We start from the raw sequence: 27,859 nt of genomic DNA, 5'->3' as shown, positions 1-27,859 counted from the left end.
AAAAAAAAAAAAAAACACTCAAAAGACCTGCACACTCTAGTGCCACAACAATCATTAAAAAAAAAAAAACTAATGAACTTGGTCACATGGTCATGTAGATTTCATCTTAACATTCGAAAAGAATGCTCTTTTTGTTGTTCCTGCAGTCCTTCCTACACTCACACTGAATTTGATGGCACTCGGAAAATAAACTGCTCACCTGTTTGTTTAAACCAAGAAAACAATCTCATCATTCTCTGCAGTCTGTTGGCCACAGTCACATAGCAGCCTGGGATCTGTGGAGTAGTGTTCAAATGCCCAGACACCTCCTCTCTCCACACCTTTGTACACAGTACTCAGTGGTATTGACCAGAATACAAACACACATCACTGGCACAGTTGGCCACAGTGTAAATGTGCCTGTAGGAAGGTTGTGTGTGTGTGTGAGAGACAGATACAAGGGATCATACATTGCACATCTAGTGGCACGTCATTCTCCAGTCCTGATTAGGCCTTCCAACTAGTTACCTCGTCTGGACCCTTTCATTACAGAGACCTCACGCAAGAGAGAGAAATAAAATCAGCTATTAGGCAAAAGTTCCCAAAGTTCACATTACAGTACTGTTAAAGTCTCATTAGACAAAACGAAAAATACCAAAAAAAAAAAAAAAAAAAAAAAGGCAGAGGAAAAAAAAATAACAAAGCTTACATCCAATCACCATCATTTCCAATAACTATATAAGAAAAGGTTTGTTTCTTGATTAGATATATTATCATCATTAACATCATAATTACTATGATTATTATTTATTATTATTGTCACCACTGTCATCCGTTATTTGTTCAGGGATCAAATGGGGAGGTAAGGTGGCTGGGAGGGGAGGAAAATCAGTCACTGGGAGGAAGCCTTGGTGGCTATCGTGGAGACACAGTGCTGCTGGAAGTTGGGTGACACGGCCGAGTTGCAGCCCAGTCTCTGCAGCTCTTTTCCCAGCATGCTGCAGCAGCCCGGGGCTGGCGGAGCAGCGTTGGGTACTGTGGTGCTCACCGGCAGGCCTTTGGGCTGTTCACCAGCAGGAGCAAAGTCGGGGTTGTTGCTCTGAAGCACACTGATGATGTGGTTCAGGAGGTCGTTGAAGAACTCCGGAACACCTTCATAACCTGCAAAGAAGACAAAATATTTAAAAAAAAAAGAAAAGTACAAATGTGACTCCTGGATGTGTGCTAAATAAAAAATATTCTACTTAAACTGTTCTTATAGAGTTTACAAGAAATGGAGCACTGCCTAATTAATGACTTAATTACCTCAGAGATTCATGTGTAGTGTTAGGGTAGGAAATCTCATTGCAACATTTATTGATCAAAGTGTTGTTTCTGCCCATCTGACTGTACACAGCCACAGCACCCACTTGTTTGCAAAGCCTTGAGCTGAGTGTTTTTGCCATCGCTGCAGTATCTTTTTGAACAAGAACGTGAGAAAAGGGCAGATCTGATCGAGAAAACTGAGGAAAAGAAAACTGCACACTCATGGGGTAGAAGTTTGTCAGTGACAAGGTGGACTCACTCTAAAGCTAATCTGTGACCCTCTTAGCCTCGCTAGATTATTACAGAACCAAAAATAAAGCAAACAAACTACTCGAAGTTACAAGCAAAACAAGCAAAGATAAACTAAACTGCTAGCAAAACAAAAATAAACAACTAAAGCAATCAAACTTTCAACATGTAACTATTACAGAACGAATACATTTCTGTGACACTTTAGGATCCTTCTGGACATTAAGGCAACATTAAAAACTAAACTTCATACTATATTCAATAAGATTAATCAAGAGTTTTCCAAGGTCATGGCTTGAGGGAGTCCAGGTCAGTGTTTCTACAGACTTCCATACAACTGGACATCTTTTTGCAACCACAGGAGTCGCCCCCTCCTGGCCATCAGAAAGAATGCAGGTTTAAGGCATTTCTGTACAAGCTTCACGCTCCAGACACAGACTCTTGTGGGTAACACAAAGAGGAAATGCTGTCAGCAAAAACTGAAGCCCCTGCTAACGAAGAAGACAGACTGACTGCATGCATGTTTTAAGCCCCAAATGTTTAGAATTACACAGGTGACAGGAAATGGTGGCTTTATTACAACTCCGAGCTTTAGTCAGTGGCATCAGAGAATCAGTTTTATTCAGTGAAGTGAAAAACTGACGTTTACTTTCTACTTAGCGTGCAGATAGATTGAAGAAGCAAATTTGAACCTGTGTGTGTGTGTGTGTGTGTGTTGAAGGCTGTGCCTACCTGGGAATGCATTGATGTCAATGACGGCATGCTGGCCTGTTTGATTGTTGATGATTACATCGATGCCAAACAGGGATACGCCCAGTGCTTCTCGCAATGACCTGGACAACTCTCTGATGACATCATCACTGGGTGGCTGAGACACTCCCTCCACGTTCTCTCTCTGAGTGGGACAAATATTAAAATTTGCATTAGGCACACGGCTTCTAAAAGTCAGGCTTGCAGCCCTCAAAAGAACAAAGATGTTTTGAAAGAAATCACATGACATTTCATTCAGTGACATTTTGGACGTACTGAGGTCAAGTCTGAGGACGACTCTGGTTTGGAAACATTGTGGCTGTTGAAGAAAATGGCTTTCCTGTCTGGAACAGAAACAAAGGGAAAAAGTGAGGCAAATTTTAAAGAGTTTTGACTACTACGATCAGAAGCCCTCAAAAAAAAAAAAAAAAAGACTTCCTGTATCATCACTTTTCCTACCTCGATGGAAAATGTTCACCCCATGTGGTCCTACCATATTGTTTCATGCAGGTCGTATAAAACAGAACAACTGGTGAAAAATATAACTTAAGGCTGGATTTTTACAGAAAAACATTTAGGCTATGAAATGTGGAAAAAAATATGCTGCCACATTGAGATTAGTTTCTCATCCACTCCAATTATATCTTCTCTTCCTGCATGAGAGATTATGTTGCTATGAATTGTGGGATGGTATTTTCTTTCCCCTCATAAAGGATGGTACAGTGTACTCTCTGTCGAGGAGGTAATAAAGGAAGCATTGAAGCACCTTCGCTTGGTATTCATAGAGAATTTGCCGACATCTTATGAAGGCTGCCATGCAGACATTTCTGGGCGACCTGACTCAGTTAGGAACCTTTCTAAGCAAATTTTGACTATTTGACTGCAATCGTGGTCTCATAGTGCAGTTTTCTCTGCATTTTCCATCATCAGCACTAGGTGGCGCCACAGCTCAACTATAGCCTTCAGTAAGTGAATGTCCTGTTTTCTCATTTTAATACCTGGTGTATAAAAAAAAGAAAAAGAAAGAAACTAAACCACCCTGACATGTTCCCTTTTAATCTTTAAGTCTCTCAGTCATATCCACATTGTGTTGCGTTCGATAAACTGACATCAATAAGTTACTTATTTGCCTCCAGTGAAGGATTTTCTTCGATAAAAGTGACAGGATGGATTACAACATTTTTTTTGCCCTCCTTTTCTTTGATTTATAACTTGTAATGATTAACATGAGTGGGTGTTAGAGAGAAGGAAGCAGACTAGTGGAGTGGAGGGGAAAAAGTGAGTTCCATCACTGTCCAAATAAATCTGCCCCTCAGCTCGGCGAAGGTCGCTGTAATGAAATGTTCAGTGGATAGGCTCATTTATTCCCAGACTGGATGGGCAAAACTTCACTTGAAGGAGGAAGGCTGACTGGGACAGCCCATCTCTCACTTTCCAAACACTAACCCATACTTCAACTTTTAAAAGCACCCTTTTCCATCGCGTTCTAGGTACAATATATAAATGTATAGCTTCAGGCTCTGGACAACAATGACCTAAGCACTGTGCAGACATATTGCTGTGGTATGCGGCTTTATGTGTTAGACAAGAGCTGAGCTTTTCTGTTGTACCACCACCGCTGCAGCATTCCAGGCTGGAACCAGCCGTCCTTTCTGCACTGTTACACAAAGCGGACGACAACGCTGATGGTGAAAATGATTTCCATGAGGGCCTCTACTGTATCACATGCAAATACTGGAGTCAATTGTGTCAGGGGACAACCCTGTATTCAAAGACTCATCATGGGTGAAGCATCTGACATGTTTATGGAGAAAAACACCACTGCTCTTGTTTAGTTTTGACAACATGTACCAACAGAGTATAACTCAACTGCACTCTGCTTTTACCCTTTAAAAGGGCCAATAGGTCCGATGACAAGGACCATAAAGCCATTTTATGAGGTCTTTTATTGGGTAATTTGGAGAAGCTGTGCAGACTGTACAGATTGACCAGTGTGGCTATAAGCAGACTTCCCCACCTGTCTCTCTTTCTCTCTCTCTGTGTGTCTGCCCTTAAACCTCACCTGCAGGTCCAGCAGGGAAATTCTTAAGGGAAGGTCTCTCCACTACAGTGTAGGAGTCTCCCACCACGAACACCTTGTAGAGTACTGCATTATGGTTGATGAAACTCTGAATCACACATGGAGGTTTCACATCCTTCAGGTCCTCTTCACTGAAGATAATGGCCATCTGTGGGCAGGAAGACACATAATAAAAGACAAAGACCTTAACAGGAAAGATTCAGATCAATCAGCAGTTTGAAGCGAGCGGGTTAAAATCTAACTTCATTCAATGCTGTTGGTGCAGCTGAAATTGATACCCCTGGCAAGCTAGCCAAATAGACCTCATTCCTCCAGTGTTATGCCTACATGAGGTATAACATTTTATCACATTTTGCTGTTTGGACTAGAGTTAAATGACAATCCTAATATATAACAAGTGTTACTGCTTAGCCAGTGCAAACTTTTGAGGGTGTGAGTGACCTCTGAACCTCGTGGGCCTCGTACCTCATGGGAGTTGGTGCCATGAGCCACCCTCGTTTTGCAAACTGCAAGAAATGAAGACAAGAAAAAAAAACCTGAAAATTTACAGCAGAGTATAAACCCTCACATTTCTCCTATTTATGAGATGAACAAAGAAACACGGCAAAAGGTTTCAACAAGATTTGTGGTCAGTAGAATGATTTAAGATGACTACAGTAGAGCTACTTACTGAAGGGGAATGTGAGTCCTTGCCTCTTGATCTGCTCCAGCATATCTGGGCTGCACTCGGTGTTGAGGACCATGAATGGAGGAGAGCAAATCCTCTCATCTTTAAAAAAAAAAAAAAAAGAAGTGAAATCCAGCATTACCGACCAAGAGACAAAGAGAGAAGTACTTAGAAGTTGTTGGATGGTTGACCCCAAGTACTTAAACTCATCCACCTTGACTACTTCTCCTCCTTGCAGTTTCACTGTTACACCTGTCTCCCTCTCATTCACACACACACACGCACACACATACACGTACGTATTTTGTCCCGCTTCTACTGACTTTCACTCCTCTTGTCTCCAGAACATACCTCCACCTCTCCAGTCTCTCTTCCACCTGCTCTGTACTCTCACTACAGATCACAATGTCATCTGTGAACATCGGAGTCCACAGAGACTCCTGCCTGATCTCATTGGTCAACTTGTCCCTCACCACTGCAAACAAGAAGGGGCTCAGAGCTGATCGCTGATATAATCCCACCCCCACCTTGAATCCATCTGTCATTCCTCCCGCACACCTCACCACTGTCGTGCTGCTCTCATACATGTCCTGCATCACCCTCACATACTTCTCTGCCACTCCTGACTTCCTAACATCATATTAAAATATTTCTTCACTTTTAAAGGTAATGTAATGAACCGGTATGGAAGCCCAGCCCCCATAAAACAGCTTTGTTTAGGTCACCACAAAAAAACAAAAAACAAAACACACAAACACAATGAGGAAACACAGGAAAACATCGAATTTAATGAGGAACTATGAGGTCAAACCAGCTGAGGACGCACACAGTCATTGGACGCGTCACCTGACGGACTCACATGCCTGCCTGATATTTCACAACAAACATTATGTGTAATTACAAGAAAATTCTGCTTCTTTCTGACCCATCTCTGTGATATTTCTGTCTGTTTACATCAAGTTTTTCTTTTTCCATCACATCCTGCAGCAGCAGGTTGGTCAGTTCTGATAAGACTTCAGCATCCTGCAGCTTTGACATGCGTCACCACAACAGAACTGGGGACGCATCTATATTAATGTTTTGTCTTCTGTAATTTCCCCTCTGCAGTAGGTATATGGGGGTGACAGAGCTGACGGTTGGGAGATATCGCCACAGGAAATCATTGACTGGGCCAAAGCAAGAGCTGGCAAAATGTTAATGACAAAACACAATGGAAACATGCCGGTCTTTGTGTGCTGTGGGCCTCAGCAGTGGCAGGGCTCTGCTAGTGCTGAGGTCAGGAGAATCTCATTTGCCTACATTAAGTCCAGCACAGAGCGCTGAACTCTGGGTGTAGTCACGACCCCACAGAGATTTATAGGCCCCATGTGAAAGTGCCCAAAAGGAAGCAGAATTATCATATTGTGGTTGGATGCTTTCACCAACCGGCAACAGTTGTTTTTAAGACATAAACCAACAGAGATGCATGTGAGACAAAATGTCCATAGCTGACCAGAACTGGTTTTTAACCCCCAGTACAAAGCTCATGTGACATCAGACTAATATTTCAGTGCACTCAACACTAGCAAGTGGGCATCTTGTGTGCTCTATCCAGGTGGATCTGCTCAACTTAATGCTACAGAAAAAGAATTATGCTGCTGGTGCAGAGACATTATAACACCTGCTGCTGTGTGAGGTGATAATGAAGCACATACAGAAGTCTGGCAGTAAGGACTGTAATATCTCTGTGTGATGATGTTATTAGGGAGGTCAGCTGAATGGCAAAATTAACTGGCAACAATATATATTTTTTACATGATACAGACAATAAAATACAGGTATTTATTTTGCTATGTATCCTAAACGATGAATTAACCTTTATCTTCCTTTATAAAACTGTATGTTATAAACATACATTAGAGTTAAAAGACTGACATCTGTGTTCAGCTTTGACCTGCGGCATTTATGCAAGCAATTTTTCTTTGAAATCTTTTATTATAGTACCAACATTTCAAGTGCAATAACTCCACCCTTCATTAAAGTGAGTTATATAATCACGTCCAACCAGTGTGATCTGATGACAGTTGTACCACATGCAGCAATGATTTTGCTGAAATGATAGCTACAGCTATGAAAAATAAGGTCTTAATAACCCAGAAAAATCCTTTAGGCATGTCCATCTCATGATGCGTCTGAGAACAAGACATTAAACGTTCCCCTGCTCTGCTGGTGGTGAACATGTGTTTTCCACACTATTTAGAAAACTCATTTCCAGGAATGCTTTTGATTTTTTTTTTTGTGCATCCAAAGAAAATAAATCTGGTTCTTTCAAAAGTTTTAACCACCAAGGGTCTATTTTTGCTTGCTTCAATTTTTTTTTGCTGTTGTGTGACAAACACATAATAATCCTGTTCTCTTGTGCTGTGCACTACGACCTTTCCCTGTGAAGCTGGGTCTATTCCAGGGCTGGCTTTGTACTCGCGAGTGCTGGGAGCAGGCCTGGAGGGTTACCCATCAGTCATCTGTGCACTGCCTGCAGCAGTCAGTGCTCCCTTCTAGTGATGTTATTTTACCAAGACAAGAATAGCATCATTATTACTTTAAAAAAACAGTCAGACTGTGAAAATATGCCCATTACATCACCGAGTTCCCAAAGACTGACGGCGTTACATTTGGCCAAACAAAAAACATCAAAAGCCCTGATCCTTGTCGAGTGAGAAAAAAAATTCAGGCTCCAAGTTAAGAATTTATAATAAAGAGAGCAGGGGATGGTGGACACGAGCGAGTGGCCAAGTTTGTAATAGTGTGCATGCTTGGCTCTGGCTAACGCTTTAAGGGAAAGGGGGTGGAAGGGAGGATCAATCTCTGGCTCTGTCTAAACACTGCATGCTTGCAGCAGACCCAGAGGAGCCGAGGACAATCTTTATGGGACTCCGCAATGGACAATGAGGTGCTTTTTAAATGCCATTATAGAGTCACAAAGTCTTCACAGTTTCCTAATAGGACACCCCTTATATTTGCTCATATGTCTACTTTATAACATAAACATGCAGTCAAATAAACTCCAAATACATAGGCCATAACTGGTGAATCAAAAGAGACGCAAATTGTCAACAGGCCTGTTTTAACCCCTAAAACTCAGGTAATAATATTCTGTAGTTTGGGGACACAGGTGAAGAGAACTATAGTGAGCCAAGTTACATTATACTTGCTAAATTCTGGGGCCGTTTAGGTCAAAGGCAAGACTCCCTCGTTGCTATTTACAGTTTGTTTCCTAGAAACCCCAGCATCCTGTCTTTGCTGCTCTCTTTTCATCCCTCCAAGCCAAAGCAGTAGGATTTTTTAATATTCTAAATTGAACTCCAAACATAGCTATGCCCTGAGAGCATTGCTTGTGTCAATGTCATGCTCTAAGAGGCTTAAGCGCCAATTAAAATTATGAGTCATTTATTTTCAAAAGGAAAATGTGATTGCTTTCTCACAACATGTAAATCCAGCAAGTATTTGGCCAGGTTTTCACAAAGTATAGTAGGGCAGGTGAACCTGACAAGTAGAAACTCTTTTATTCAAGCTGGACAGTCTTGTCAGGCTCTTGGCTCATTGGACTCGCACAACTCTCTCAGTGTTTGCCATTCTCAGGCCACAGCTATGATTAAATATTGATCACTTGCATAAACTCGTTCTGTTGGTCCTTGCAGAGGTGGAGATTAATGCTGCAGCACAGGGAGAATTGTACAAATACCCGAGGAAGGGTTTGAGTTTGTTTTCATTTATCTTGAGCTGGAGAGGAATAAGCCTAATACACTAAGAGTTGGTGTGACGATGGTTTCTGTCTATAAAAACAGTCCAAGATATCAAAAGTCATGTATACACACTGTTACCTTGGTCAGGCTCACATAGGAAACACAAAACCAACTTAGACAATAGACTGGAGCCAAATTTCCAGTGACACCGATCCATTAGTGCTCACGTGGCCCTTGTCTGGCTGTTTTATATTAAACATAACATTAAGATGAGCTAAATCTTGTACTTACTTTTATATTAATTTAAACAGTTTGGAGAAGAACAGCTAAATGTACTGTGACTGAGGCCATTTAACAGTGAGAGGCCACTCGAGTGATAAAATAAGGCTCGCTTTTCCACAAGCGCACCTCAAGTGCTTCCTCCTATTGAGTACTATTCTGAGTCATACAGGCTGAAACATGGCAGGCTCTCTATGGCCTTTCAGTACTGGGTTGCCTTGGCAGCAGCTTCAGGACTCCATGGTCGCTGCTGATAAGGAGGAGGAAGAGGCTGCGCCTAAGAAAGAGAGGCTCAAGAAAAACTCAAATCTCTTACACTATCCTCTTTTTGACTTGAATCTTAACCAAGTTCTCATCTGGTCACATGCTGATTTTCTGAAGTCTAAGATTATAACGGGTTACACTGTATGATTGCTTAAAAACGGACTGTAATTGTCATGGATGTTCTGGCATGCAGGCCCAAGTGTGAGCAGAGAGCACCACTTAAATTAATGGAAGCAGAGTGGTGAACAAAAGAGCTTCCTAAAATGCAGCTAGTGAAGCGTCCTCCACTTCAAACCGATCGCACACAGTGAGGCAGAGTGATGCAGCTTATACTCGCTGTTGCGTAACAGCAATCGTGTCTGTTTGGATAAAAAGACGTCGTCTTCTCGTATTTCTATTTTAAGAAAGCACCAACACCGCCGACATGCTGAAACAGGCTCTGATTCGTTTTTCTGACATCAGACTGCAGCTCATCACACGCTCGAGCAGACTCGGTGAGATAATAATTAAAAAGGTTTACTTTCGCCTGCCATGTATGGGTATAAAGGAAATGTGGATGAGTCACAGGTGTGCTTACAGTGTGTGTCAGTAGGGAATGTCCCTCTGTAGCTAAAAGACATCGCCTGCTGGTAAGTTTATGTGATCAGTGACAGGGGAAGGTGCTGCTGGACTGGCTTGAAGGCAAGTATTAAATATACGATGTTGAGGCAGGGAGAAAGAGGAGAGATATGTTTGTCACATGTAAGAAAGGAGGAACTATGATATCACCAACATGCTCAACCCATGAAGTTTAAGTGATCACATGCATAAAGCTACACAGTTAGAAATGAGAAGCGTCAGCATCTCTCTGTGAAGAGGACCGTCAGAGGTCCTAAAGGTAACCTCAACTTCCCTCTTAATAATATTACAGACAGAAGGCTGTGGCTTTTAAATCAAATCAACACCTTCTTTTTACATTTGTTTTTAGACAGTTTCTCTTACCTCGCATACAGCTTTCTATTCTGTGGATGAGCTGGTAGGATTTGCAGCGGTCCAGCAGAGTTCGGATGGCTGGAAGCGGATCCAGGACGATAGTCTCAGGATGAGCATCAATGTAGTCCTTGAAACACAGAGACGCAAACATTTTAATAGTTTCTACATGCATATTTATATATTTATATTATGCACATCCAAACAGATGCAGTTTTTGACGCAATATAAAACCTATTTATTCATGATTCACAATATAGTTTATAGTGGCATGCCTACAGTGAGTGGCGATGACTAGAAATAAGATCAACTGAGAGATTGTCTGGATATTCTCAAAAAAATAAAATAAAATAATTGGAAGATATCCTGCCTGTGATTGCATAAAACCATTTATTCTCCATAAGTTAACTGATTGCTTGGAAAAATAACTGATTAATTAATAATGGAAATGGTTGTGGCTTTTTAAAATTTTTTTTTTTTTTTTTTTTTTTTTACACACGTAAATGTGCAAAAAGGGCAACCATTTGCCATGAAACATACACAAATACAGATTAGAAATGTTAAACAAACATATTTATGTAGACAAATCCAGACACTGAGTTGAAGGGTCAACATGCCTCACTCTGTTTTTGTGTGCAAGCTAGAGAGAGCATGAGATGTATGCCAGCGGGTCTTTATAGGTTACATCACTGCATCTCTGCATGACCTGCTGTTAGGTCAGCGTGAGGTTGGCTATTTTACATAACTGCACCCCCCCCTTCCTCTTCTCTCGTCTTGCCGGCTTTCCTCCGGCTCCGTCCTTACACCACCTCCTCTCCATAATCTCCACACTTGATTCTCTGCTATATGGATCTCTCTGCCAACCGTTCGTTCCCAGCAATTTTTTACTGACTCACAAACGCTGTCAGGTGGAGCTGGCTGGCCTACACATTACACAAACAGCCTGCCTGCTCGCATCACAACTCCGCGGTTGTATACATTTACATGAAATTGAATACATCCTGCAATATTAAACATGAAACACACATGTACAATGGAAAAAAAAAAAAAAAAAATGTCTATTTGTGTACTGACTCGCACACACACGCTCATGCACAAAGAATGTAAATTGACGCCTTTGCTTCGACATGGAGGACCCATCTGCAGGATTTGCCGGGATCTAACGGACAACGCTAATCAAAGCCAGCCGAGCTGTTATGCAAGTAAAATATGCTCCCACCAAAAAATAAATAAACAAATAAATCCAAACTAATCTTCCAGGAGTTCAGAGGAATACTCTGCTGATAGGAACTGTCACTTGCTGATTTCTGCATCTCAGGAGAAGAAATGCAGTTAAACAGAGACAAGAGGGGGAGTTGAGAAAGAGATCAACGCCTTTTAGCAGGTGCTGGAGAGGAAAAAGAGCCAGACGTATGTCAGTGTGGGTGTAAGAGAGGGCTGTTCGTGTCTCAGAGCAGATCTGTTTCCCGAGAATAATAAATGGTTTCACTCAGTAAATATGGTCAGAAGGGCACCTAATCTGTTCTGTTGATTGTAAGCCACGTCTGTGACGCCACAGTTGTCAAACCTGAAGAAAAAAAATTTTTATTTTTAGCATTTATATTCGCCACAACTACAACCAGATGGGTGTGATTTACCACATCAGTTCAGCTTACATAAAATGTCAAGTACAGAGAAGCCCGGAAAACCTAAATTATGATTGTAGCAATCTACATCCATTTGGCAGTGAGGTAAACAACAACAACAAAAACATGTCCACAAATGACCTGGTAATTAGCCACAAATGCCATTTTCCATTCCCAATGTAGTTAGATGCAAATGATATTTGTCCAAGGTCCACTGTGAACACAGCTCACACTTTGGGCCACTGATTCACCAGAGTGCAACTCAGGATGACATTTTGTTTTCATAAAGAGCTATTTTAGAGATGAAGGTTTATTCTCTCCACGACACAACTGGGTTATTTATGACCACAGCTGGGTAACATTAGAATTACGCCAACGTGTATATTTCCAATGGAAATGTAATCACAGATGACAGTTGTGTTCAGGTAAACAGGCAGAACTAAAGAGGGGAAGACTGAGCCACAAGACTTAGCTGCTGATTTACCAGATGATACTTAATTCAGCCACTAACTGCAGTGGGTAAATTTGAGTACTGACTAAAAGAAAGAAAATACTGGATTAAAACAACTCTTCCTCTGCACTGAGAAAACCCTGCCAAAATGTTATTGATGCTTGCAAAATGACATTTCTTTGTAATGCACACAGCCAAGTGGGAGGAGACCTTTCGATTGAGAGAACATCAACTGGCTGACTGAATAAACATTTAGTCCATGCAGAAAATACTGAAAATTTCCCCATCTCCACCAATAAAACTCATTCAAATTGTAGCAGCCAATGTGCACAGTTTAATTTTCTTTAGTAAATAATGGCATGAGTACTGTAAGGCACAGGGTTTGCATTAAAATGAGTGAAATGAGTCTCCATAGTTCTTATGAAAGGATCACCAACCATTCATAGGACCCTACACCATTTTTGTTTTGTGCAGAATGCCTTGCATTTGGAGTCAGCCTCAAGCGGCCACTATAAGAGCTGCAGTTGAGGTTTGTGGCTCGATGGCCACTTTTTGGTTACTACATGTCATCAGGCTGCTAAGAAGTTGGTGCTTTGATTTTATATTTTTGATCTAGCTTTCTAGGAGCGATGCATGGCGCTCATGCAATGAAATCTATAAGACGTGCAAATGAAACAGATCAAACATTCAGCTAAAAGTTAGCACTTGTGCCTGGTTAAAAAGGAAAAATTCCACTGCTTTGCACAACCATGGGAATTTGGAGCCCTTTTTGTCATACGGAGCTTTCCAAACAACAAGTCTACATGTACACTGTATCATGAAAACATCAAATGCAGGCCTGGGTTAATATCGACCAGGCTCTGCAGTCAAAGTGATTGCTCCACTTTGACATCCTGTTTGCCCTTCCTAATTGAGCAGTCGGTTACATGTTGACAGAATTGCGTGACTCTGATCACGATTGCAGTGCGAGAGTCACAGAGAGATAGAGGCAGAGAGGGAGATGGTTTAATAAAATACATTTTCACACCATCTGTACCAGATTAATGAATCCGCAGACCCAGAAGCATAGCAGTTTTCTGAAGTGCATTCACAGTGCCACATTTGGAACTGTGATCTCTTGTACATGAGACATTTCTCACTTCAGGAAGAACAAAAAGCATTTAGGATTTATGAGTCACCATGTGATCAAATATAGCTGCTAATGCATGTATGTTCCTGTGACCTGTCTGGCTGATTCTTTGAACGCATTATCTGATTCCTCGAACTGGATCATTTACAACTGTAAATGTAAAACTCGGTCACCCATAAATGTTTATTGCCTGTGCTAGGGCTGCAGACAAAGACAATCAGTGTTGCAAGACTTTTCTGCATTTCAAAGCAAGGTTTGTAGAGACCAGTTAATCTTAACAGCACTGGATATGATCAACACAGAGTGCAAGAGACAAGGGCTAGGAATCCTTTGAAATTTTTGGACACACAAATGTGTTTTTTGTTATTTAATAGGCAAAACAGTTTTTCTTACTATAATGAGATTATCAGCCATGCAACTGTTTTCATAATAGTTTTATCTAAATAGGGCACAATGAAATCAAGACAAAGTATTAAACAATTTTACAAAATAGACTAGAACCGTGTGATATTTACTGAAATAACAGATGGATGGATGGATAACAACTTGCCGTGTTTGCTAAGAAGATTCTGCCACATTTGTGAACTCTTAATATTTTTTTATTATGCGTCCAAGAGAAAAGCCCAAAAGGTTCATGTGTAAATGACCTTCTCTAGATCCTTTCCTTGCGAATACATGGGGGATACGGGGAAAGAGAGAGATACACACCTGTACTCTTTGCACCAACAGCACAGCCTGTGAATCATTCTGGTCAGCCTCAAGGATTAGGTCGGTCAGTTTGTGGATGATGACATCCAGGGGTCCCTGGTCCTCCAGAGGTTGGCTGAGATCCAGCTGAAGACAGAAGAATAAAATGGGTCAGAGATTATTGTGCAGCCGGGGGTGTATTTGCCACATTTTAAAACTGCTATCCATCAGCAAAACTAAGTTGTTAATATGAAACAAAATGTGATTCTTGGCCCTTAAAATGTATTAACAAACTATTAGGCCAGTGTTTTAAACGCTGTGGTTGTTTTGTTGTCTCTGGCAGAAAAGGATGAGGAGGAGGACAAGTGTAAAACCAGCATTACAGGAGATACAAATCAGCACTTTCACACATGCAGTATGCCAGATCAACATCAAGTCGATCCTGCAATTTGTTGAGGCCTTAAGTCACAACATCCCACATTTCCCTTAACACCTGCAAAGCACTATTGTCTGCAGATGGCTAACTATGTCATACAATTTCTGCTTGACCTTTGGGTTCATTCTTTACTTAACATAACACCATTTATTCCCACCACTCGCTTCTTGCATGCATGCTAAACAAATGCAAGCAGAAAATCAACATATTAATGCACTTGCAGATGCATCAGCCCAGGCAGGACACAGTACTGGTAAAGATATACACAAAGCTGCAATTATTGTGTGCATGTATCAGAATAATGGCTGCACTTAACTGCCCCGTTATTCAGAATCACTCTACCCATACAGAGTGAGGAAAAAAAAAAAGAACAGTATACAAAGTAAACAGTAGGTAGTTTAAAATATACTGTGTTTCATCCAAAACCCCTTTTTTTAAATATATTTAACTGCTACCCTTTTATAAGGATGATAAAGTATTTTTAAGTAAATGGTGGCTACATTTGGAAAATCATTAATCTGTCACCGTAAGGCTTATTTATACTCCTAATCTCCTAATAGAAGACAGAAATCTCTCTCCAATTTGATAGTTCTAGTCTAGGAAACAGCCATACATTTTATTTTCTGACTTTCTGGTTATAAAACCATCATAATGACTGATTTTACATCATGTTCTACCTCTTTATTTACAGCTTTAAATTTGGAACGGCAAAAGTTTGTTTTATTTGTTTTGAATGACACCGGGATTTATTTCTGGCATCATCTTTTAAACTCTAGTCTCCCTCTGGCTAGACCTCCGGTCTCGCTGAGCGTATTCGACAGCCTCTGAGAAACAGCCAAATTAGCATTTGTTTGAAGTTTAACAGTGATGAAAAAAGGCTGTCTGCAGAGGCCAAGTAGCTACCAAGTAGACAAAACAGGCCTCCAAGTTTGATAAGGCTTATGCGGGTTAGCACATGCATGTAGCAACATCACAAGTGACTTTCGCAACCAGTGCCGAGTCCTTTGCAGATGAATATGCTGAAGCCAGATCACAAAGGACCTGTCATTGTGTTAAGACTGTTACGACATAGGGAGTCAAGTTGGGTCTGTGTGAGATAACTTTTTTGTCATTATGACTCGTTTCCTGTTTTTTTTTTTTTTTTTTTTTTTTTTTTTTTTAAAAAAAGAGGTCCTTTTGATATGTGACTTGAAGACAGAGCAGGAAAAATAACTACAGAAAAGCAGCCTAGATGAATAAAGTTATGTTTTGATACACATTAATCATAAGAAAACTCTGGCTAAACCCCAGGCCATGTGTTTTCTAACAGATGTAATAAAACTCTGGCAGTCTTAAATATCTGCGGTAAACCCTTGGACATTTAACTTTACACATTATCAGTTCTTGAATGGTCTCAGTACCATATTTTGCACAAAGTGCTAAAAGAAAAAACATATGCGGGGACAGCACTAACAAGTAATTTGCTAATTAACTCATTAGCTAATCAGCAAATGGACATAACCTGATCATTACAGACAAAAACACAATTCAGCCACACCTGCGCAAACAAGCTAAGAGGTGGGCAGGACCCCAATATCCTTGCGCTATCCAGACATTTTACAAACAGAGTGAATACACCTTAGTCACACAAGTGTGGATCAATGCAAGAACTGTAAAACTGTACAGAGTTTCAGTTGGTTTAGGGCTGGCCGCAGCCAGAACCAACATCTTCTGGTTAATGATTGTTAGAGATGTGATAGTTAGATGACTAATTTGAGTACTTTTGGCCAAACCCTGGTAAATCAGCTGTATGGGGGTGATAAATTGTTTTATTCCGTTCTTTACGTTGGGGTAGCTGTAGCTCAAGAGGTAGAGCAGGTCATCCACTGATTGGAAGGTTGGTGGTTTGATCCCTCGCTGCTCCAGTCTGAGTGCCAAAGTATCTTTGGTCAAGATAATGAACCACAAGCTGTTCTCTGACACATTCAGCTCTTTGAGTGCTCGAGTAGAGCAGAAAAAACATTATATAAGAACCAGTCCATTAACAAAGAGCATTTTTCACAGGGGAAAATGCTATATGGTAAATGTCTGCATCTCAGTCTGATGTGGAAGAAAAGTCTTGCTGCAGACAATATTCCAAAGAAATGTCACAACACACTGCTCTTCAAGTTGAGATGAATTCCTTTAGGAGCTCATTATGTTGTATCAACATGGCATTTCTTCCTCTGCCCATCTTAACACTGTTGGATCTCATTGTTATTGCACTTTCTACTCGTGCCTGTGGAAACATGTCCTTCAGCTCACACCCTTCAATAACATGCCAGCATGAGTTGGCTTCAAAAGATTAGCAGTATCTGTGTTCACTGTAACTACATGACCTGAGGGCTTATATATTGGCCAACATAGCTGAACTTGTACAGTATATGATGGCATATGTTAACCAAAGAATTAGAATATCTGATTTTGGCAAAGTTTATTCAACAAAGTATTTCAGACTCAGCTTTGCTTAAAATGTCCTAAGAAGCTAAAGATGTCAAACTGTTGTCACAGGTGTACATAATCTTACAATCATCATATTGCCCACCTTAAGTCAAGAAATCTCTGGAAAACCTCAAGAAATCTGTAAGGGCAGAAGCTTTCTAATAAATATTACCAGGTTAAAAACAGCAAACTTTACAGTAGAAGCCGGTACAGCTTTTACATACTAGTGTCCTGTGGAGAAAACCAGTTTCATGAAGTGACATGTAATGCCATCATGAAAACAATTGATGATATTTTCTAACATCTGACTGGATTTATAATAAAAAGGTCTCCAAACAAACACCGCTTTATTGACTCGCCGTCCCATCTATCCAGCAGGTTTATCAGGAATCGTGCAGTCATAAGACACGTAGACTCAGCAGTGCAAACATATGGCAGATGCGTAAAACACACAAACACGCTGCCATGACCACAACGGTCCCGTGTTAGCAAGTCATACTCATAAAATGTGTTGTCACCTGCAGTCAAACAACTACTGAGTCTTTAGCACAAGCTGCTGTGAACAGCAGTGATGACAGGGCTGCAGCAGTGGCATCAAGAGCCTTTGTTTTTCTGTCTACCTCGAAGTGTGATGGGGCCTGCTGGATGGGAATTTGTCTGTACTCCACTGATGCACGGCTTTTAATCTTTTGCTTACATGACACACAGAGGGCCCATCCACAGTCTGGCCCCTCCACAAAAACCGGAACTCTAGATCATGGGGGTCAGCACCCACTGGCAAAGACACATTACAGATGATGAAGCTCTCTCCTCTCCCTGTGCACAGACAGAACGACCCTGCTTTAGAGCCTATCCCAAAACCCAGCAGTAAAGTCACTGATGTCCTGCTAAATGCTCAAAGCAGAAATGTCAGCTGACGTTTTTGGAAGTCCCCCTGGGACTGAGAGGTAGCAGTGGGCCATGATGGTGATGAGAGAAAAAAGGCTGGGTCCTGGAGGGAGAGGGTAGGTCAGGGCTAATATATTTTCAACTTTGATGTAGCACTGCTATGGGGCCAATCTCTCCCCTAAGGGAAACTAACACTGATGATTTTAAGCAAACAGCAAAGACAGACTGTGGAGTACTTTGCTTTTCAATAAGTACGCTGCACACAAATTGTGTGTACCACAGTCATTACTTGGCCATGCTTTTGCTTTGCTGTCAGGCAAAACCACAGACTATGTGCAGAACACAGACAGACATGTGATGAATCATTTATTTCGTATGCCGTGTGGCAACGATGGCACGCTAGGGTGAGCGTGCAAAAAAAAAAAACAAAAAAAACAAAAAACAAGCACATGCCTAAGACAAACTGTGACAGGTTTGACTTAACTGGCTCTGGAGGTAGCTTAAGAAAATTTTAGACACTTCCCATAACAGCTGGACATCAATCATGTGGGATGAAAATGAATACCCTGTCAAGGCCACATGAAGAAATAAAGTGTCAGCATAACTGTACCAAGCCACTGAGAAGGGCTGATAAGATAAAGGAGGCACTGTAAAGGCCACCTTGTTCAGACTGTTGAATACATCAGTCATCAACCCCACCCCTGACCTCTAACTACGCCACTACAAAACAGCACCCATCACTCTTAAAACAGGTAAGAATACTATAATTATAAAGAACTTAAAAATAAAATAAAATAAAAAAAAAAAACATCTTTCATTTGTCAAATTAACTAAAAAAACTTTATAATGGCATATATACTCATCTCTTGATGCTAATTTCCAGCAATGGCCACAAAGTGTCTGTCTTTGGATCATGATAAAGTGGAGGATCGACAAATACCTCCTGCGGAAAGTCTTCTGTTTGTCAGCGCCTACATCTTCAATACGGGGGTGAGATAAAGTAGCATGCCGGAAATTACCTTTAAATTTTTAAAACACTAACTAGAATAAAAACAGCAACTGATTACATTTCTTTGAGCAGCCAACTCAAATGATGACTCTTTGTTGTGATGAGAGCCTAAAGGAGCAATCACAAAGTCAAACAAAGGAATCTTTTTCAGTTCTGTCAGTCCTGAGGGGTACACATGCAGACGGGTTTCCCACACTACAAACAGAAATATAAAATGAAGTCCCTGGGGCTGCTAGATTTAGCAAAGATCTGTTTGCACGAGGTGACGTCACAACTACTTCTAACCCCGCGGGGAACACAACCTCTTGGGAAGTGCCGCTCATTATCTCTGTCACTTCAACTTTGGGGCTATTTTCTTAACAAAACAAGACAAAGAACACCTGGTACATAATACATCTCAAAATCCGATACTTTCACTGCGGGGCTTACGTTTTTAGCTACTTTTGTGCAACTGTCCAAAAGCCATACATACAGAAGTTTATCACAAAACATAAATAAAAAATGTTCTTATTTGAGAAGCAATTTGATTAAAAAATTGACTTCACTGATAGATCAAAGTAGCTGCTGATTAATTCTGTGGTGAGGGATTAATAAGTTAACTGTGCTAACTTCCGTACACTGCTATTATTCCAGAGAACCTGCAGTTGCAACACATTAAAAAAAACAACAAACTAATTTATGGTGTATTAAGGCTGTAAAACCACATAAATTAACACTTTTTTTTTTTTTTTTTTTTTGCCATTAGGATTCATTTATCCTTGGATTTCCAGGGTTGAGTTGATATCACCAGGGTCAGCTCATCTATCAGACCACAGAACAAGGTTAGCTGATTAAACTGACTGGGGGGAAAAAAACAAAAAAAACAAAAACATTTTGCACCAGCCAGCAAAAGAAGGTTAAATGGACTTGACAGCCACAAAAACAGCTAAAGTCGTACGCTTTCTCAAAGCTTAAAACACTGATTAAATGATAATCAAACAAAATGCAATCATTTTATTCCTGCTACAATTATTTCATGTCTGCAAACCAATTAAAGCAAATTAAAACAATTAATTAATTTACTTGCTTTATCTCTCTGTAGAAATCTTCTCCAGAAAGACTGGGATTAAAGTCCCTATTTTCTATCATACATACACCGTCCCAATGGTCTAACATGAGAAAATGTGTCATTTATTTGCAAAAGAGAATCCCCAGGCTCTGAATTCAGTAGTGCAATTGGAGACTGAATCTTTGCACAAGGTCAAAACAGGACAACAGCTACCATCATCTTTGTTTCTGATGTGCCAACGACACACTGACAGCCATTGGGTGCGTCACAGGCACCCAAATCATCAGTGTGCATTCAAAAACACTTTAGGCTCCTTTAGTACACTTAACTGTTGCAACTGGCAGTGACAGCCCAGATAAAAATAACAACTTTGTGCTGATTTGTAGAAGGCGAAAAATCAGTGAAAAGCTGGTAATTGCGGGAAAAAAAACAAAGAGTAACAGAAGGTGGCAGCACTGTTCCAGGCCCCTGGGTACACCCTAACTGAAGGTCTGTAAGGATCTGCTGTCTCCCAGGAGGGGCTGAATGCATAGTGGGAAACAAAGCCCTGCTTACTTTGGGACTATTCCCAGGACAAGACTCTTTCTGGGTGTGCTGATATTGTCAGCACAGTGAGAGGAAAAAAATAACCTCAAAGTGAAGGAGAAATAACAAGCCCACAAAAAGAAAAGAAACACAGAGTAAAAGGCTGAGAGAAAGGCGGGAATAATTTCCTTCTCAATTGCAGAGAGCACTTTAAGTGAAAGACACTGTTGTGCACTGAGCTCCCAGGACTTAGTGACAATCGTTACCATGTTGCTGAATGTGCTCTGCTTACTTACACTCTGTAGTATGCTGTGCAATAGCCACTAATGGCCTGTATTTACTGGGACATAACTCAGCACTCAGGGGTAAATAATTACTGTAGACAGACTATTATTCCTTTTTGCACTTCCACAGTTCCCAGATCACATTAAAGTGACTAACTGGTAATCTGTAAAGAGCTGCATCTGCTTGTATTTATGAAATTTTCCATAGTAAAAATACTGCTACTGATATGACTTCTATGAAGGGTCTGAATGATTCAACCCTCCACATAAACATGCAGTCTCACAAAATGAGTAGCTACTCTCCTAAACAGATTCTTCTGACAAACAACTCTGTTAGCAGAGCTGAGGCCAGGTGTTGAAATATCAAGTTGGGATGAGTTGCATCACAGCTTAACAAGGAACATGGACTGTTCTGGTATACTGTGACCACTGACAGAAAACAGCAAGACTGTGAGGAAACAACATCTTGTACGGAGAAGGTTACGCACGCAGTAATTTGGTGTGGAAATATATCAGAATTTAAGTGTTTTATGTGCATTGATTTTCAGGCTTCAAATCCAGATAGAATAGTCTCAGCACAAACAATACCTGGCCAAAGAAATAACTGTGTAGAGCACTCACCTGAACAACTTCTATTCCTCTTTTCCTGGGGGAAAGGAAAAAAAAGAACAAAAGAAAGAGTTATTTTTTTAGAAGAAATAAACTTAAAATGCTCAGAAACAGACATTGCCAGGTATCAAGGAACCTAAAAGCCATAAGATGTGTTATGTAAACATATATCATTTACTGTAGGTGGGGATGCCTCTGTTGTCTTTGAGTTGTATGCACGTAGGCTCAAAGATTCAGAGAAGACTTAAAGGAAGTCAAAAGCAGATAAAAAACCAAAAAACAAAGCTACATGATGTAACACATTTCTCTGATTTGAAATATTTATGCAATATTTATTTTTCCTTTTGTGTTATGCCCTGTAAGTCATGTTTCTCAATCATTTGTCTGCATGTGTCTTGCTTTCTAAAGCTGATGCATTTACAGCAACCTTTACTTAACTAATGCAATTTGGTCCTCATTTTTATTGCTAATGATTAAAATAAAAGATAAAAAACTGTGGTACATGGAGGTGTGAATTTTAGCAAAGTGAAGGTTAACTTTAACCCAATATAAATCTTTATTTAAATTCACATCAAAGTAGTTCCTCTCCATAAGAGGAATTAAAAAGAAACTCACAAAGCTCTCCAACAGTTTAACTTCATGAACAGTAAGACATGTGAACCGTGGACACATAAGCCTATCAGCATCTAGAGATAGGATTATTTTGTATTTATTGCCTAATTTATTCACTACATTTATCTGATAGCAGGACAGGAACGTAAGGTTATTATGATGGAAATACTAAATCCCACCCACAGACCCAGAGAAACTACAGTTCCTGTACTGTTTCTACCTTTCAGGAACAACACAAACATGCTAGTCTTTAGGTAGCAATCTTGGTACAGATCTCTTCTCCACAGTTATAACAGGACATGGCAGTAAGAAAATTTAACTGAGATGGCTTGCCCCCTTCGAGAGGAGCTTTAACAAATCTGCCCCCGCATGTTTAAACCGGCTGGATGTATGCTGGTCCTAACACCTAAGTAGAAGAGAGAGCATTTGTACAATCCAGGTTCAGATGGCTCGTTGAAGCTCCTCATTATGTCAATAAAACAATTTAGGCTTCTGCAAAGCATAAAACAGGAAAAACCTGAATGGCCTAAACAGCTGACTCCTGGTTGGGGAACTCACAAAGAGAACACAACCAGTCTAACACTACCACCAGTTCAGCCTGTCCAACCAAGTAGCTTCTGACGTTACAGTCCCATGGTAACAGCAGTGCAACCATTCACCGCTTCACAACAATGTGGATATTTAATACAGCAGCTGGTGTGTTTCATGTGCAATGAATGAGGCCTTTAGTTTCGTGAGATAGGGAGATCCTCTGCTCTCCGATATTGTTACAGCAGCCAGCACAGTGAAAGGGAAACTTTTCACACACAAGTGCTTTGACTATACCAATTCGGTACTGGCACACAGTGTTATACAACCATATACTCTAACCTACAAGTCTGGCATTTATGGTACACCACAGGTGTAACTTGTGCATGTCAGTATGTTATCAGCAGTTGCCAAGTTTACAACAGGGTGTGTATGAGGTGGTAATCATAAAGTAAACAAGTATTTTATGAGTGGTTAGTAATCCCTACAGTGAAGTATAGTGAGCATTTTAAAGCAGAAGCTTATATAATAATTATCAGGGAGAAAAAGTAGGCCATCTAGATTTTTACCTGTTAATATATTACTCCATGGGACTTTACTTGGTTGTGTCACCCAGGTATACTTTGCATTTTTTTGTTTGTTTTTTAATCTTAATCTATTTGAGACAAAGATTAGATGATTTACTAACGTACAATCTTTTAGCTCTTATTTTAAAAATTCAGTCACTGTTGGCCAGCTAGTTCTGGCAGTTACTGTCTAGTAAAGACCAGGAATACAACCCGCTACAAGTCCATCATCTTGAGCTACAGCTGGCAGCGGCAGTAGCTGTTCTGCTCCAGTGATTGGCCGCAAGCTGGAAGGCTTACTCTACCCAGAATCCATAACAGAAGCAGAGCTGGTGTCACTACACTGAGCTCAGTGGGGTTACAGGGCAGAACAGGAACTACAGTTGACAACAGAGTGGAGTTGAAGCCCATCCATGGGATGAAGAACTTTCTGGAGCGGTAGCTGATTTTTTGCTGCTATATAGTCAAAGAGTACAAAGCTTCTTTTGGCTGCTTTACTCACAAAGGGTTACCGCAGCAGACGGATCCACATATTTGATTTGGCACAGACTTTTACACCGGAGGCCCTTCCTGATGCAACCTTCTCCTGGTCTTGAACTAGGGCTCTTTTATGTGTTAAGTATACAGGGTATTAATTATGAGTTTCATTTTTAATGTGCAGGTGCTGCTGCCTCCCTCCCATCACAAATATTATTCTATAGAAAAACTGTACTGGGTCTGCTCTTTAAAAATGATTATCACTCAATGTATTTGCTTTAAATATTAGTGTTCTTAAAAAAAAAAAAAAAGGAGTAGCCTTAGCTCAACAGGACAAAAGCATATTTTTATATGATCCAATGAAATTCAGGGTTGCCATTTTTAAGGGTTTCACATTTTTCAAAATCATGGACATTTGTAAATTGATAAGACGCCTCTCAATTTCTGTGCAAGCTGATGTGAGACACACATAAACCCAACTGGCTCTGACCAGCAGGAACCCCTAAAGTCCAGCTGCAGGAGACAGGACAGACTCCTCAATGGTGCACACATAATGTCAGCTGCTCACCACATGATGACTGGGTAAATTCTGCCCAGTCACTGTTTAAATGTAACACTGACACATGGTTTAGCTTTCATAATAATGATGAACCAGATAAAAAGATAAATTTAAACTGTGAAGTAAAAATTGAAGGGTGATTAAATTTGGTATCACATAAAACTTAAAGGTTCCTCAAATGTCTCGATAAAGTTTACACTTGACACACCCTGTGCCTCTTAGAAACACGTGCCTTTTTAGAAAGTGTACATGCAGGTACCAAAAATAGGTCTTCTTAGTGCTACCCTGCCCTTCCTGAAAGATGACCTTTGTTTTCTAACATGCTATAGGACTGGAGAAAAGAAAAAAAAAAAAAAGAAAGAAAAAGGAGAAGTTGAAGAAAAGTTTCCCTGACTGGGAAAAGTAGTTGTGGCTTATTTTCAGTTATCTGTGCTGCTATTTGTTGTTGGTATTGGTCTCAAAGGCAATAGACCACAAAAAAACCCACTTTTGTAACAGTCAGCCCTTCATATTAAACATATCGAATAAACCTATATCCAGCTCATAGGGAAGAAGGTGGTGGCAGGATGCAGGGAGGAGGGGAGGTCTGCTTGGAGGTTTACGTAGAGATTAAAAATGTTTTGTGGATTACACTGTGGTAATCTGTGCTGACTCAATCAGGTTGCTTTGTGAAGCAACATGCTGTTGGAAAAGGTAAAAATCCTTCAAAAAAAAAAATATATATATATAAAAAAAAACAATATCAAAATATCTGATCCACTGGGGCATGATTGTCCTAAAATCATAGGATTAAAGATTATAATGTTTTATCCACTATCTCTCAGTTTTTAAAGCTATGTAACTGTGTGATAACCAGCCCTCATACAGTACAGGCAGGCAGGGACGCACCAAGCTGATACTTATACTGGATATTAGTACGATACCTACTCAAACAATGTTCAAATGAACTGACAACAGCTGTCAGCTTCTCTCACACTTTCATCTTGTTGTGTGAGATTCAACATTTGCGGGGAATCTTTTATTGCACATACTTTAAGGTTAACAAATCGTATCTACTTGATTGACTTCACCTATCACTCGTCTGGAGTGTCTGGGGAGCTGTACGCACTGAAAAAGACACCTACAAGATGAAACCAAGAACAGAAGACAGAAACTAATAAAAGCACACAGAGTTTGAAATCCTAAATCTATTAACACTGGTATCTGGTGCCCAAACCCAAAACATGTGTATCAGTACTGAAAAAGCAAGACTGGGGGTATCACTAGCAGCTAGGGAGCCCTGCAATGATAGACTATAAAGCTGCTGTCATGTCCTAATGGTCTCTGACAATCTGATATACTGTACAGCAGCTATTGTAAAACAGCGAGGAAGAGTTCAGATCTGCTAAGAAAATATAGGCCCTTCAGCTTATGTAACATTTGACTCTGCTGGATAAGATACAACAAAATAGTGTACACATAACACTCACATAGAGGCCTCTCTCAAGGCTGGGGGAATCTGAGCAAAGTCTCACTCAAGCAAATATATACATCCTTGAGCAAAGTCATGTTATGACGATGCATTTGGCAAAAACAGGTCTTTTATCTGTCGATAAACAGAGACAAAAAACTCAGATTGATCTCACACTGTTCCATCTACAAATGATAATAGATGCTACAATGGCCAGAGTTTAATAGCAAATGCTATGTTTTGAATATGTTAATAATACAAAAGAGATTTATTCCCTCAGTCTACATTCAGCTGCTTAAAGTTTAATGCTCGGGGACAACTGGCCTAATAATGAAACTGATTTTGTCAGCTTATCCTGTTACACAGTCACCACGCCCCAACACGCACTGTGTCACAACGTACACAAAACTTACAATAAAAAAAATAAAAAAAAAAAAAAAATAGCCATGTGGCTTCAGGCCATCTCAGCAACCTTAAATAACAGCCATTCACCCATTGATGTCAGGTATTAAAGTTTAAATGATCTCTGTGAGAGGAGTCCTCTTTGTTACAGATCAATTGTCACATAAAAAGTTAGTCATGTAGGCCAATTATGAGAATGCATGTCCCTATGTGGTTTGTGAGGTGTTCTTTAATCACTTTCTCTGCACATAATAAGCTGGAGTTCCAGTAACAAACCTGCACAGATCAGCAAAGGCCTGGAAATTCAGTTTCTTCATCTTCTTCTCACTGAGCCAGTAGCCGACTCTCCGGCCCTTCAGAAAAGTCTGCATTTCCACTGTGCTCCTGGGCCCTTTCTGCAGGTAAATGGTTCGACTGAAGACTCAACCTGGACAGACGAAAACAGAAACACCCCCCCACGTTAGTGTCACCACAGCCAGCCAGGGCGATGAGAGGAATAATCAAGTTCACCACTCGGTTTCTGATACGTCGCTCCAAAGCAATAAGTGGCGCCTTTCACCAGTCTGTCTCTTGGATCTTAACGCTGTCATGGTTAACATGATATGGTTTACAAACACCATATTACAGTGAATGTGGCAGAGCATCAGCGAACCCCACAGACTGCCCCCCCCCTTTTTTTTTTGCTAACCTCAACTGCTAGCGTTAGCTGGCTAGCTGTGTAGTGACAATCTCTACAGCTAACCGATGGCGTGCAATTAGGAAACGCGAGCTAGCTTCCAAGCTAAGTGGCTGAACAGATTCGCCCTACGTGCACGTAAGAAATGCGCGAATTGTTAGTCATAACAACCACTGGCTAGCTAAAAAATAAGGCAACTCCCTAAACTAGATAAAGCTGGCATTGGGAGGCTATAAGAGAGCTAACTAACCTGGCAGTTTTAGCACAGTTCCCCCTGAATTAATGTCCTCTTCGGAAACTAGCGCGGGTAGTTTCCCATTCTCAGTCCGTCCGCTGGAGAAGAAGTAACGAGCACGGTGACAGATGACAGGCACAGCTGGACTCACGTTGAGATGTTGCTGGTGTTTTCTCTCTCAGTCTCTGAGCTGAACTGAACTGCCCGCACACACCCAGGATCCAGGAGACTGATGCCGCCTTCACGACCCCCTCGGAAAACACCACCCCTGCCTGCCTGACTGTCGAATCGCAGCGCGTCTTGTTTTCAGCGCCTCCCTGCTTTCGCAAATTATTATCTTTCCTGCTCAGCTATCGACTAATCGATTCTTTGTAGGAAATGCAGGAAGAATCATTAATGAAAAACGTCTATATATTTCGTTTTATTTTAGCATTTAATTTTAGCATTTAGCATTTCAACCACTTATTTTGTCCCTCCATATTCGACACCTCTTTAGTTTCTTGATTGACAGCTTTGGAAGAGGCTTGTTGCGGTGAGAGAAGTTCAGCCTGTTCCCTGTGAGCGCCGCTTCGCTGCACGTCAACTATACGTGAAGAGGCTTCATGCAAACATACAAAATATGCATCAGTGCACTCGTTTATGAGTGCATATATAAAACCAGCTGCACCATTGAATGCATGTCCGTTGCAGCTTGAACAGTGACTGCACAGTCATGCAATTCTCAGTCTGGTCAGGATAAACAATGACTGTATATGTTTTTTTTTTTTTTTTTTTTTTCCGGAGGAACAGACAAGAGAAACATGTCACAGTGGCGCCATCCGTTGGAAAACCACTGAAACATACAACATGTTTTCCCTATGCTTAAAACTAAAAACTAAAAAGACAGCTACTTAAGATTCAAAGCAACAACAAAAGATTACAAAAACATTTCTATAGGAC

At 40.6% G+C, this 27,859-nt stretch overlaps 1 protein-coding gene across 1 annotated transcript; it reads right to left on the bottom strand.

The window, feature by feature from the left end:
- On the bottom strand, window positions 1-27,143 carry itpk1b (inositol-tetrakisphosphate 1-kinase b). The gene is made up of 11 exons (XM_030718790.1): window positions 26,936-27,143; window positions 26,286-26,436; window positions 21,428-21,452; window positions 14,178-14,303; window positions 10,277-10,394; window positions 5,034-5,132; window positions 4,829-4,869; window positions 4,346-4,511; window positions 2,560-2,627; window positions 2,266-2,428; window positions 1-1,140 (listed from the first exon to the last, which is right to left on the bottom strand). The coding sequence occupies exons 2-11, from the start codon at window positions 26,378-26,380 to the stop codon at window positions 872-874; spliced, it is 1,170 nt and encodes a 389-aa protein (XP_030574650.1). The 5' UTR covers window positions 26,381-26,436; window positions 26,936-27,143; the 3' UTR covers window positions 1-871.
- Between the last annotated feature and the right edge of the window lie 716 nt (window positions 27,144-27,859).

The sequence above is a fragment of the Archocentrus centrarchus genome, chromosome 22 (assembly GCF_007364275.1).
Source record: "Archocentrus centrarchus isolate MPI-CPG fArcCen1 chromosome 22, fArcCen1, whole genome shotgun sequence".
Classification (NCBI taxonomy): domain Eukaryota; kingdom Metazoa; phylum Chordata; class Actinopteri; order Cichliformes; family Cichlidae; genus Archocentrus; species Archocentrus centrarchus.
Note: the sequence above shows the minus strand (reverse complement) of the source record. Positions and strands in the feature narration are given on the sequence as shown.

What these genes read in the sequence shown, in the direction of transcription:
- itpk1b (XM_030718790.1), bottom strand. Translation starts at nt 26,380, where the DNA reads ATGCAGACTTTTCTGAAGGGCCGGAGAGTCGGCTACTGGCTCAGTGAG. An exon ending in CGTCCTCAGACTTGACCTCA is followed by an intron (nt 2,429 to 2,559) that starts GTACGTCCAAAA and finishes TGTCCCACTCAG; the next exon opens with AGAGAGAACGTGGAGGGAGT. An exon ending in TGACATCAATGCATTCCCAG is followed by an intron (nt 1,141 to 2,265) that starts GTAGGCACAGCC and finishes TCTTCTTTGCAG; the next exon opens with GTTATGAAGGTGTTCCGGAG.